Raw genomic sequence first — 14,225 nt, 5'->3', positions numbered from 1 at the left:
GAAGTCTAGACGCTGCTAAGCCTTCTTGATGATGGCGGTGGTGTTGGCTGTCCAGGAAAGGTCTGCAGAGATGATGATGCCGAGGAACTTGAAGGTGTGGACCCTCTCCACATGCTCCCCATTAATAAGGAGGGGGGCTGGGTCCGCGCCATGTTTCCTGAAGTCAAGTATGATCTCCCTGGTTTTGTTGGTGTTCAGGGTGAGGTTGTTCTCTGAGGACCAGGTTGTCAACTTCAGGACCTCCTCTCTGTAGGCAGACTCCTCCCCCCTGGGAATGAGTCCGACCACCGTGGTGTCGTCGGCAAACTTGATGAATTCAGTTGTTGTTGTGGGCCGGACTGCAGCCATAAGTGTAGAGGCAGTATAGCAGGGGGCTTAGCACACAGCCCTGTGGGGCCCCAATGTTCAGTGTGCGGGTGGAGGAGTGGTGGGGGCCAAGTCTCACAGTTTGTGTTCGGTTTGTGAGGAAGTTGTTAATCCAATTGCATGTGAGGGGTGGGAGGCCGAGAGTGAGCAGTTTATTGCAGAGTCTGTCAGGGATTATTGTGTTAAAAGCAGAACTGTAATCCACAAAGAGCATCCGGACGTAGCTCTGCTGTTGCTCCAGGTGGTTCAGTGCGGAGTGGAGGGCCACGGCTACGGCGTCCTCTGTGGATCTGTTCTTGCGGTATGCGAACTGGTGGGTGTCCAAGTCAGTGGGGAGGTGGTCTCTTAAGTGCGGGATGATCAGCCTTTCAAAACACTTCATTATGACCGGCGTGAGGGCCACTGGGCAATAGTCATTGAGGCTGGTGGTAGGAGATGTTTTTGGCAAAGGGATTATGGTTGCTGATTTCAGGCAGGATGGTATTGCTGCCTGGGCCAGGGAGAAGTTGAAGATCTTTGTGAAGGTGGGGGCGAGCTGATGGGCGCACACCCTGAGCACTTTGCCCGGAACTCCGTCGGGGCCAGCAGCCTTCTTGGGGTTCACTGCTAAATATAACAAATAAATACAAATCTATACTCTGATTTCTCAAAGCTATTTAACCTCTTTTTGTGATGGTAAAACCTGTCCAACACAAAAGGCCTTCAGCTCTAATCTGTTTGCTCAGCTGTTGGACAGAACAAGTAAGAAAAAAAAAACGGCATCTGTGAGCCGGTACGTCTCCATGGAAACTTTACTGAATAAACACGTTTAATGAGAACTATGAGAACAGAAAATGTTCTAACGTCTGAACTTTGTCTTCCAGGGTTCCTCTGGTCCAGCTAGAAGACGCAGATCTCTCAGATACAGACGTGGAGCTCCAGCCTTGATCAGCATGGTCTGGACTCCTTAGGTAAGACTAGTGAACTTTACCAGAAGCAGCAGGAAGGTCACATGATAAAAGTTTAGCCATTCTTCTTGAAGCATCTTTCATTCATTTTTAAATTCTATTTCCAGGTGGTTTCAACAGAAGCGTTGACCTTTCCTGACTTGATCCTGGTCCTGAACCTGAATGTGTGAAAGATTCTCACTTCTTGCTTCTATAAATTAAGTTTTTAATCAGAACTTAAACTGTTGATTTTAGGGATGAATTCTGTAGAAAAGACAAAACTTTATCCTAGATATTATTTTGATCATCTGATTGGTATCTTAGTAATGACATGGGAAAGGGAAGTGTGTGAGTTTCCTTTAGCTTCTCTACAAAATCAAAGGATGTTCTTTAAGTCAATCTGAGGAACTCCCTGGAGAATTAGCATTGGAGGATATATTATTGAGTAAATAGCCTAGAAATATACAACTTTGTGGTTTTCACTGGTTAGATTTTGATGGATGTTAACTCCTTTATTGAAGAGAAGCACAAAAAGTATTTCCAAAGAGTTTCTATTACACTGGTGTTTACTGTCTTTCTATTGGGTCGTGTACATGTACCATCTAAACCACCCAATTCTGCTTCATTTGAACTGGTCCTTTTGATTGATTACCTTTTAAACTTTTGGTGGAAAAATGTTTGACAATAATGGCATATTATTCTGTTTTGTGGTTGTTTACAGTTTTCAGCAATAATAATAAAAACGTAAGGTTAAAGAAAAGCCTGAGTTTTCTCTGTGTACTCACTACCACCACAATCCTTGGTTTTGAGAAGGTCGTCTTTTATGTTTACAATTAGCTGGATCTTTAACTGTATAATAACCCATAATAATTTACATGTTGACTGAAAAAAGAAAAAAAAAAATGCTCAAACACATGAATCAAAATCTTACAAAAGTTATTAAGGACCGTTAGAAAGATGTTTTTTTTTTTGTTTTTTTTCTTTTTAACGTGTCCTGTCCAACAGCTGGGCAGGCAGATGAGAGCTGAGGGCCTCTTGTGTTGGACATATTTTACTTTAACAATAGGGGTTATTAATCTTCAGACAAACCAGAGGTATGACTGAATAAACCCCTTTTGTAATTGAGGCCAAACTTTATTAATTTCAACCATGTTTGAAAATTTTGAGTGTTGGACCGGACGGAAAAGGAAAGAAGGGAAGAAGAGAGAGGGATGTTAGAGAGAGAGGGGGGTAGGAGAGTGATAATGGGAGGGGAGGGGGGATAAGACCATGAAGCAGCATAAAGCAACAAGTTTACTGGTTGTTTATCATTACGGTAAGGTTCAGATGTAGTACCAAAAAGGGCGGAGCCTGTCCACACACACACTCAAATGTTATCAACACACCTGTTAGCTGCAAAAATGTCCAAATGTCGACATGTACACAAAACAGATAGTGTTCACACGCATACTTATGCCTTAAAACCAACTAGTGTGAAATATTTCAGTCATACAATCATGCAAACTGTTAATGCCAAGGTGAGCTAACACCTGTGCTCAGGTGAGTGTTTATGTTCTTCTAAAATGGATGGTGGAACGTGAAAAGAAGGAGGGAGAGTGCCCAGCCATCCCCACCCCAAGACCCCCGCCGCAGCTGCAGCGGCCGCCGGAATCCCCCCAACACCACACAGGAACAGGCAGGGAACAACCGCCCCCCGGGCGACCAAGACCGCCACCCAGGCCGGGGCCACCAGGACCAAGGCCCCCAGAGCCAGAGAGCAGGGAAGCGCGGAGGGAAAGGGAACGCCGCCCCAGCCCAACCAGAAAAGCAGCCCCCCCGCCACGCCGGGAGAGCCCAACGCAGGGCCCCACCGGAGAATGACGTCCACAGCCCCAGACGAGCACCCCACCACCACCCAGGAGTTCCGGGCATCCCCCCGCCCCAACCCCAGGTACGAGCCAGGACCCCCCAGAGACCCGCTCCGCACTCCAGGCAGCCACCCACCCGGCCCACGGTTGGTCCAGGGAGGAGCAAGGCAGGGGCCCGCCGCCCCCGCCCAGGAGGGGGGGAACCCCGGGGAAAAAAAGGGGGCCCACAAGGGGTGTTGTAAATAGCACAGCGCTCAGGGGCAAGGACCAGGACCCACCCCCCAGGGACACGAACACCCCCGGCTCAGGTGTAATGTGAACCCCCCCACCGCACGGAGAGAGCACCGCCGGGCCCAGGAATCCAGCACCCAGGGGAAACGGCCGCCGCCGCCAAGGGGCCCGCACCCCCCACCAGGGGAGGGGTAGGGGACAGATGGACCCAGGTCCACCTTCCTTGCAAAATGTGTGTGCGTGTATGTGTGTTTGAGAGGGTGTGTGTGTGCATGTGTGTGTGTTTATGCTGGAATGTATATATTGAAGGGGGAGGGGTGTGTGTACTAAGGGGGGTGCAGTTAAAATTGGCGAGTAGGGCACTAAGGGGACATCTCCTGATTACTCACAGTGATGTCCCCTCACCCTCCCCACCAAGGGGCCCTAAATGTCTAAGGTGCGGTTAAAATTGGCGGGTAGGGTGCTAGGAGGACATCTGCTGCTTGCTGGCAGTGATGTCCAAGCACCCCCCCTCCCAAGGACCCTACATGTCTAAGGTGCAAATAATACGGCAACCACAGGAGGGGGGCCGCTGCCAAGTAGCCCCCCCCCCCAAGGCGCATCGCAGGCTAGACCCCCCACCCCCTCACCCCCTCACCCCCTCATATAAGGTTATATGAGGAAGGGGGTAAGTTGGAGACAGCTGGTAGACCGTCCCCCGGTGGTCAAACAGCTGTCCGCCAGCCCCCCCCCAGCAGAGGTGCCAGGCCCACCCAGCCCAGGGGCCCCACCCCCGGAGGCGCAGACACCCCAGGCCCGGCACCACCCACCCCACGCAGAGAGAGAGGAGCCAGAAAGCGTCGCCCCACGGAGCAAGCCCAGGCCCCCACCCCCAAACGCCGGCCCTAGAAGAGCTCTGGTCAGGCCTTGACGGGACCGAGGCAGCCAACCGGCCGGGGCAACCACCGATTGCCTCAGCGGAGACCCCGACCCGTCAGCCCCCCCGCCCCGTACCAATAGTGCCCCCCCCCTCCTCCCAGAACGCCCCCCCACAGGACAGGGCCGACAAGCCCCCCACCCCACCCCAGAACCCGCAGCCGAAGCGGATGACACCCAGAGCGACCCGCCAGGCCCCGACCCACACCCCGAACCACGGCAGAAGGGCAAGGGGCAGCGACGACCAGGCCCCCCACCCCCTAAGTCATGGAGTTAGCTATGGGAGACCAGAGAGACTGAATTCTTTCAAAGTTACTTGAACTTTGGGCAGACATTTTTTCCAAGCTCATATGATCAAGCAGCAGATTTCTGTGTTGACTTATGTTTATATTTTTCTTGTTTTTCCAATTCATTAAAATAGTTTTTTTAGCAATACAAAGAGTTATGAAAATGATAGAGCCTAATCCTCCGTCTACATCGATGGCACTCATGTCACCAAGCACACAAAGGGACGGTGAAGCAGTGATTGAAACTTTAAGCCAGACTGATAGATCGGCACATACCTGCTGCCAGAGAGCCTGGACAGGCGTGCAGAACCATAGTGCGTGCATGTAACTGTCGGGTAGATTATTATCACAGTGCTGACAAATGTCTGAGTTACTGTGACCTATCTTGAACATCCTCTGTCCAGTGTAGTAAATTCTGTGAAGAGTTTTGAAGTGGATTAGCTGCAGATTTGGACTTTTTGTCAGTTTAAAGGTGTTTAGACAGAGTTCTGACCAGAAGCTTCCATCTGTGCTGATGCTCAAATCCGCATCCCATTTTGTTGTTGGAAGTGAAATATTGTTATCTAAATTACATAAAAGTTTGTATATTTTGGAGAGAGTTTTATTCATTGAGAAATTAATCAGAGTGGTAACTACATCTGGTGGTTTTAAATCGTTGTCTCTGTATTTAAACTTTTTAGTAATAATTGATTTAAGTTGCTGATATTCCAAGAAGTTATTTATTCCATGTTTGTCTTGAAGTTCCTGGGGAGTTATGAATCTTCTATCAATAATTATGTGTTCTAGTTGTTTTATGCCCCCTGCTTGCCAAGCTGGGAAAGAAAGCTGTTTTTAGAACTGAGCAGTGATTGAGTGCTGTAGCCATTCAAGGACAATGGTTCTAAATGGTTCCTTTATCTTATGTCTTATGTCTTTTTTGCTGCCGCAGATGAGAGAATTTCCCCATCGTGGTATAAAGAAAGTTTATCTATAAATGGGCGCTTATCTTGATATAATGTACTCTACTAAAAAGAAAGAAAAAAACCCTTTTTTGTCTACATAAGATTGATATCATTGTGGATGTTCTGACAGCAGCTGGAGGGTACCTGCTACTATCCTGTGACGGGTGAGCGTTTTCCAGTGTTAGTCATTTTTAACTGCTGCTCTCTTGTTTGGCATTAGCCTGACTACTATTGCTTACTTTAAGTGTTATCTGGTTTAATATTCACATTCACATCTAGCACCTTTTATTAGCGAATACACCACTGTTAAACCGCTTGCTGTTCACTTTTTTCATTTTGCTAAATAAACCACTTCTCTTTACCTAAACACCGCTAGCCTTAGCTTTGAACCTAGCATGGCCACCACTCCTTCCACCTTTCCCCCTCTCTCCTGCCCCATGTGCCATATGTTTAGTGAGGATCCTGCCTCCTTTAGTGAAGATAGCGGTAGGTGTGTTAAGTGTAGTCTTGTGTTAGACCTGGAGGCCAGGCTGGAGCAGTTACAAGCGCGGCTCCGGACAGTGGAAGCTAAGCCGGCTAGCCAGGTCGTTACTCGTAGCGCGAGCCGCGCTACCAGGGCTAACCCAGTTAGCACCCCAGCGCTTTCCCAGCAGTCGAGAAACACTCAGGGGTCTGCACCGGTTGGGAAACATAGTGCTAAACGCAAAAACTTAGAGCACCCGAGACTCCACGTTTGAAATAGGTTCTCCCCCCTCAGCGACACACCCGCTGAAACCTCAACTCTGGTTACCGGCTCTTCTGAAGTTAGTAACATGGCGCTCCCAGCGACTACAATCAGGTGTTATCCTGGGGGCCAGAGTTGGTGACATCGAGGGGAACCTTAGGATGTTAGCTCAGAGTAAGTCCAGGTTTCGTCGAGTCGTGATTCACGCAGGCTGTAATGATGCCCGACGGAGACAATCAGAGGTGCTTAAGATAAACGTAGCTTCGGTGTGTAAACTTGCTAGGACGATGTCCGACACTGTAATTTTCTATGGTCCCCTGCCGAACTTAATCAATGATGAAATGCATAGCCGCTTTTCAACATTTAACCGCTTGCTTTCTAGATGGTGCCCAGAAAACGGCATTGGTTATGTGGATAATTGGAGCATGTTTTTCTGGGGAAGCCCGGTCTCATGCGGGGAGATGGCGTCCATCCTACTCTGGACGGTGCCGCTCTTCTTTCTAGAAACATTTCTGCTAGCCTTAGTCTGTCAACCTGACAACCCAGAGACAATACCAATAACGATACCAATAATGGAGTAAAATCATAGATTAGAGTATGACATAGGGATCAGAGGATCTGCCCTCCAGTGGTTAAAATCCTATCGTCCGATAGGTATCAGTTTGTTAATGTAAATGAACATTCCTCTCAGTGCACTCGAGTTAACTATGGGGTCCCACAGGGCTCAGTTTTAGGACCCATCCTGTTTATGCTTTATATGCTACCCTTAGGAAACATAATCAGGAAACACAGCATTAATTTTCATTGTTATGCCGACGATACGCAGTTGTATTTATCCATGAAACCTGACCAGAATGATCAGATAGAGAAACTGAACGCCTGCATCAGAGACATCAAGACCTGGATGACAATCAATTACCTCCTCTTGAACCCAGAAAAAACTGAGGTCATTATACTTGGTCCCAAAAACCTCAGAGATGCTCTGTCTGCTCAGATAGTCTCCCTGGATGGCATAAGTATAGCCCCCAAATCCACAGTTAGAAACCTTGGGGTTTTATTTGACCAGGATTTATCATTTAAGGCTCACAGATCTCAGGCGTGTAGAACTGCCTTTTTTCACCTGTGGAATATTGCTAAGATCAGAAATATACTTTCTAAGAGTGATGCTGAAAAACTCATCCATGCATTTGTTACGTCGAGGCTGGATTACTGTAACTCCTTGTTAGCAGTGTGTCCTAAGAGTTCCTTAAGAAGTCTCCAGCTTGTTCAGAAAGCAGCAGCTAGATTGTTAGCAGGAACTAGCAGAAGAGATCACATCACTCCTGTGTTAGTTTCGCTCCATTGCCTCCCAGTTGATTCGTGCTCCTGTTCCTGATCGTGTACCTGCAAAGACACCACAGCTGTCGTGTCTTTGTTCCCGCTCCTACACCTGGATGTGGTTCCTGTCTCCGACTCGACTCGTGCCCCTGACTGTCCCCACAACTCTGGCTGGATGAAGCTCGTCTGCTGGACTTTGTATACCAGTATGTAGATGTAGAATTTGATAAGTTCATTCTGCCATGGTGCCTGTCAGACTCCTCCCCCTTCAGCTCTGCCTGCTATGCTCCCTGATTGCCACCAGCTGACGCCACTCACCTCATCTGCCATGCTGCTTAAAAGCAGACCTCACTCATCAGTTCAACGCCAGTTTGTTGCCCCTTATGGTGACTAAGCCTGGTTCTCTATCTAAGGTCTTATTCTCATGCCTTGCTCTCAGCCTTGCACTAACTCTCGCTCCTTTGTCTCAGGATACCAACATCTCATGAGTGATGTCAGCGCTGCCTTCCACTCTGCGGCTCTCAGGAAAACCTGAAGACCGCACGGATCACACTCACTGCTCATAGCCCTCCAGCCACGCCACCAGCCGCCGTCAAGACCAGACCTCCTTCAGCCACTACTACTTCCAGCTCTGGAGAATCAATAAACCCTTTCTCACCTAAAACTCACCTGTCTTTCCTCTGGGTTTCAGCATCTGGGTTCTCACGCCTTGAGCGTCATGACAAATCCTTCTCTAAGAGTTCTGGTAAATCGCCCGTCCGTCCTGGGGGAGGATCCCTACTTCATGTGGGCACCCCTGAGGTTTCTTCGTTTTTTCCGGAATCCGGTTTTTTAGGAGTTTTTCCTTACCGTGAAGGGGGCTCTAAGGGCAGGGATGCCAGTATAGCTTAGTCAGTTTGTTAGTTCACTTTAGTATTTTCCTATTTAAACTCTATGTATTCATGATCCTTTTGAGTTCATGTTTCACTTTCTACGAAGCCCATCCAGATGACTGTTGTTGTGATTTTGGGCTATACAAATGATTGAATTGAATTGAATTGAATAGAATAGAAGTCTGAAAACTAAAGGAATAAGCCTTAACAAATAGAGAGTGTGGGTGTGATAGTAGTGTGATAGAATAAAAAAGTAGATATTCCACAATGCAAGGTTAGACTGTAGAGCAGTACTAAAGACCATTTGTTTGTAAGTGGATGCAGCAGAATTGGAGTGCAGCAGGGAGACTTTGGCCCCGGCCTTTTCATTTGCTTCATCACAAATTGGATTTTCTTTCAAACTGTGCATTTTTATCTGTTCTGAGTTGAATAGAGAAATACTTAGAAACACAATTTCAATCTTAAATGCCTTCATATATCTCTTCCATAAGACGGAGTTTTAGGGCCACGGTGAGGAAAAAAAATTCTGGCCAACATGGCGAGATTAAAGTTGTCATGTCGACTTTAATCTCGTCATGACGAGAAAAAACTCGACAAAAAGTTTCGAGAAAAAACTCGTCTTGTCGTGATAAAAGTCGAAAAAGTTTCGAGATTAAAGTCGCAATGTTGCGCGAGAAAAAACTCGTAAATTTACGAGATTATTGTGGAAGTGAGCATGCAGAGCAGCAGGTGAACGCCGTGCAGAAGCAGAGCAGACCGACTAAACTTTGTTGAACAGGTGAGCTGAATGTTTATTGATAACTTTCCAGATATGTGGAGGCTCATTTGATTGATTTACGATTCATTAAAGTTTTATTTATTGATGGTTGGTTTGCAGGATCTCTGCAGCCCGATGAAGCCATCGGTGTCCCTGCAGCTGTTTGCTTGAATCCTTTCTTCCTCCACCAAAGACAAGATCTTTATGTTTGTGTGATGCTTCCATCTGAGGAGGAGAAGCACTTTTTGCCTTTTTCAACGTTGTAATGCTAATATAACAGACTATTTTCATTCATCTTTGTTTTTTTAATGATCAAACGGGTCGCTTCATCTGCAGGAGGGGGCGTATGTAACACTGTTTACTTCCGCATTGGTGATGGGATGACAGGTTCATGACGTAATGAGACAAATGAACTTCAGGTTATGTGAATGAAAAGGAGAATAAAGGCAGCAGCGGTCCTCTACACCCAAACGTGTCTCTGAGGTTCTTATTTTACATATGAAAGTCCGCTTTACTGACACCGAACCCCGGAAAGCCGACTACACTGACAATAATCTGATTTTGAATCGCCAAAAGGTTCAGAATCTCTTTGTTTTAAACCTATAATCCGGAAATAAAGCTTCACAAAAGGCTTCACATATTTCATCTTCAAACTAGGCTCTGATAAACAGACAACTTCGGTGTTTTCTCCTTGTTCATCTATGAATTTTTTCCCGTAAATTTACGAGTTTTTATCTCCTAATAAAATTACTTTTTTTTGGTGGCCATAAAACTCTGTCGTAAACTCTTAAATACAAAGCCACTAGCTCAGTAACATTAGCCATAACACTGAATACTCCTGAAAGACTCAGCTTCACTGATCTCGCGCAACATTGCGACTTTAATCTCGAAACTTTATTTCGACTTTTATCTCGACAAGACGAGTTTTTTCTCGAAACTTTGTGTCGAGTTTTTTCTCGTCATGACGAGATTAAAGTCGACATGACGACTTTCATCTCGTCATGTTGGCCAGAATTTTTTTTCCTCACCGTGGCCCTAAGACTCCGTCGTACTTCCATCATTAGAAAAATGTTACAAAAAGATTTTAAAAAAACCTAAAAACATGATTTTTACTGGCATCAGTCTTTAAAGGGAAAATATCTGACAAATGAAAAAGTGTAACTTTTGAAAGAATGTATATATTTTCATAATAAATCTAACTGCTTATTAAAACTGTGTTTGAACTGTTTGGCCCGTTATACTGAGTTTGAAGTTTTTCATGCAGACACGTTTGTTAGGGTGAGTGGTAGGACCCCAAAGCAGAGTCTGAAGCCGAGGGCAGGTTTAAAGGTTTATTCCTCAACCCAGGATTGTTCTTGCTTAGCACAAACTAACAATAAAGTCTACTAACACCAAATTTATTGTCCAAATCTTAGACTAACACAACCCATGCAGCTAAGGACATCCTTAACTGAACTGAATGCAAGTGCAGAAGCACTTCAGAGTAGGTGGACAGAATTGTTACGGAGGTTGCTTCTGTCACTGCTCTGCTCACAAAAAATCTTAGAATTTGTTGGAATAACGTTAATTGCGTGAACATCCCACTCTCTACTTCTCTCTGTCCAGTCCAACATATATACAAGCTGAAATAAATAAGATTTAGCCTCACATACAAAAGGGGTGTATTCAAATAGACACCTTATGTATCATCTGTTAGTGCTCTCCTCGCAGGAAATCTAAGTCTGGCTTCTGACTCTGTGTGTTAACACTGTCTTGTGTTTTCAGAAATAATTTTGAAATAACCCATCATGCCTTTTTTTATTGTTTGCTATATCACAAGTTTTTGTATTTCAGTCAGTTGGGTTTATGCTGTTTTTCCATTCTAAGTCAGTTTTTGAAAACATTGATGAGAAACATATACGGCTGAAACGATTCCTCGAGTTACTCGATTACAAAAATTCCTCGAGGCAAAAACTCTGCCTCGAAGCCTCGTTAAATTCCTATGACGCGCACTATACGCGCGGCGCAGGGATTTGATTGTGTCACACGGACCGTTTATTCACACGGACCTAGGCCTGGGCGATAAATCGATTGAATGAATTAATTTGAATTTTTTGTTAAGGGCGATTTCAAAAATAACTAAATCGAGTCTTTGTGTTATGGCGCATTTTTGGCTCCCCGGATCTTCCGTAGCGCTAGTTTTACACGGCGGTATGGCAAGCGACAAACAACAACATCATAGCACACACGAAACAGCAAGCGACAGCATGGGTACCGGTGAGAGTAGGAAGTTTGTTCCCAAGAAAGGAATAAAATCATCTGTTGTTTGGAACTGGTCTGGGTTTGCTGCCACAGACGGGGAGGAAGAGACCCGACGCTGAGACGTGCCACGCGAGGCTCTCACGCGCGCTCAGTCCTGTTACACATGCACGCTCCTGACACACACATATTCATTCTACAACGGCTGTATAGATAGTTCATTAGTTACTTAATTGTTACTGTTATTTGTTAATAAAGAATACTGCGTTGTAATTATTACTTGTACCGGTATATTCGTTTGAGACGCGAGGGGTGGGGGGGGGGTTGTACCGCGCAACTGCAGCTTCATCATCTTCTCCGTGGAGAGTTTTATTAAATTATTAATACATTTAAAACCTTAAAACACAGCTGGGACTTTAAGTAAGTAAGTAACCTTTTTATTTTGGACAAGTGAAAACAAGCATTAAATAACAAAATAAGACAAAAAATTATATAACACCAGACAAGACAAAATTATACAAACAAGGCAGTGAGAAGAAAAATCTTATACTTAACTTTGATTCCAAGAGTGTGTTCATCTATTTTTTATTCATCCCAGAAATGGCGGCTACATTTGTCTTGCGTTTGATTAAATAAAAGCAAAAAAACAGCAGCAGGGGGGAAGAAAAAAAAATCGGAAATCAAATTAAAAAAAATAAAATCGGACATTTCGGAGGCCATATCGCCCAGCCCTACACGGACCTTTTGAATTTAGTTGGCGCGATGGTGGAGAATAGATCTATAAATAAACGGCAGAAATTGTCTAAAGTGTGGGATCATTACACACTTAATAAAGAAGAGAACAAGGTGCAGTGTCTCTACTGCAAAATAGAGCTGGCATACCACAACAGCACATCTTCCGTGATTCAGCATCTGAACAGAAGACATCCACTCTATGCTGTTTCACCAAGCATCTCTGAAACAAGGTAAGTTAACGTAGTCTAAGCCTATAGATGTTCGCTGATTTTAATCCCATACTGCATTTGTAGCGATGTCGTGATGCGGTTTGACTAGATATGATGTTTAACTTTGATGACGTTTTAAAGTGGTAAATGTAACTATCACGTTCAATTGCAAGAGAGTATAGCCTAAAAAAAGAACCCCTTCACACACACACACACTAATAAATGCACGCACGCACACACACACACACACACGTACATTTTGATGTTTGTTTTGAGATTAAAGCTTATTATTTATAATTGTTTATAATTGTTTTATTTACATAATTTTTTTATACATTTTATACATTGTGTACCTGTTTGGCTTGATATTTTATATTCATTTTTTGTTTTCAGGTTAACTAAACTAAATTTGCAGAAGGTGCAATCCTTTTTTTTGTAATGTTATGTATTAAGAAGACAAAAAACTAAGTTTATATTCATAATAGTTTTACAATACATGTTATACATGTTACAGTAAGTTCACATAACTGTACATTGTTCTATAATTGTTGGCAATGCCAACTTGGCACTTAACTTTTGGAGCCAAACTTTTGGCCTTGGAAATAAATACCTCTGTTGAGAAATAAAAGCCAAATGCTTGTTCATTTTACAGCCACATCATTTTTGTTATGCATTATTTGTTTTGGTTGTTCAAAAACACACACAAATCATTTCATCCGATTACTCGATTAATCGATCGATTAAGTGCTAGATTAATCGATTACAAAAAGAATCGATAGCTGCACCCCTAGAAACATACAGCCATGGATTTTTTACCATTACAGTTTGGATTTGGATCAATCAGATTTTGAACCTCTAAAACAGATTTGAAAGGTTTCTTCTATAAACAACTTAGTGACTGTTGTGTTTTAAGTGAACAGAGGCTGGTGCCCAGATCCTGTCAACACATCTTTATTAAAGAGTGGGTTGGGTTTCCAACCCAATTAAAAGTCAACGCTTTGGAATGCAACTTGCCAAGAAACTTCCACCATACCCACCTAACGGGCCACAACGCTGCGGCGTTCATGACGTACATGATGCTACCAGTACAAAAATGCAGATTTAGGTGTTTCCTTATGGTACTTTGTTTCAGACATGACAACCACTTGTATTCTATTCAGTTTTGCTGTTCAATTTTGGCCATTTTATGTTTCCAGTGATTGAGGGAATGCTTATTTAAAAATGGGTGTGGTCGTAAGAGTGGATGACGATTCAGTCGAAATGCCAAAGGCAAAGAAAGCAGAAGTTTGGCTGTGCTTCACAGCAAAAGAATTTAATTCACCCAGTTGATTAATAAGAGTGTTGTGTACAATTCTCAGAAAAAGGACCGTCGCAGCAATTAGCGGTAAAACACATGTTTACTTTTGCGTGTGTTGTTGGTTCAGACTTTCCAGTAGAATGAAATAAAGCATCTTATCACAACGCTTATGTAACACAGGTTAAGCCCCTGTTGTTCACAGTGGACTGTCGCCACCTACAGTTGGAAGAGTTTTGGTGCGAAATGTTGAAGCGGTGCAAATCTTGCCAATATTCTCCAGCCTTATAGTCTGACATATTAAAGACTTGGTGTTGTATAATTCCGTTCAGACACAAACCGTAATCATTAGTTTTTCTTTCATGATCAATTTTTAAATGGTTGCCACTTCCCTCAATTAAAAGGTGCTAAGTCCAGGCCCCTGATTGGTCAAAGTTCAACCTGCTTTAACTGTCAATGCCAGCCCAAACACGGTCTTAAAAGTGTGGGTAACCTGTGCGTGACCGTGAGATTTGTGAACAGGGTAGCCCAAAACATGTGTTTACAAGCATATAGATGGACTTTTT

At 44.3% G+C, this 14,225-nt stretch overlaps 1 protein-coding gene across 4 annotated transcripts in view; it reads left to right on the top strand.

Moving 5' to 3' along the window:
* The window catches only part of LOC105356345 (alpha-tectorin-like), a 75,555-nt gene that overhangs the window by 18,316 nt on the left and 43,014 nt on the right, over positions 1 to 14,225 (top strand). For 2 of the 4 annotated variants that reach the window (XM_078935763.1, XM_078935761.1), the window contains exons 17-18: positions 1,230 to 1,316; positions 1,421 to 2,052. The exons of 1 other annotated variant lie outside the window; for it this stretch is intronic. In XM_078935763.1, the coding sequence (XP_078791889.1) occupies positions 1,230 to 1,316 (87 nt within the window). In that variant the 3' untranslated portion in view covers positions 1,421 to 2,052. Of the gene's footprint in view, positions 1 to 1,229; positions 1,317 to 1,420; positions 2,053 to 14,225 lie in introns of those variants that run through there. One more of the 4 variants, XM_078935764.1, reaches the window with a different exon arrangement.

The sequence above is a fragment of the Oryzias latipes genome, chromosome 18, assembly GCF_053564925.1.
Source record: "Oryzias latipes strain Hd-rR chromosome 18, Olatipes_Hd-rR_3.1".
NCBI classification, from domain to species: Eukaryota; Metazoa; Chordata; class Actinopteri; order Beloniformes; family Adrianichthyidae; genus Oryzias; species Oryzias latipes.
This window is presented reverse-complemented; position numbering and strand designations above follow the sequence as displayed.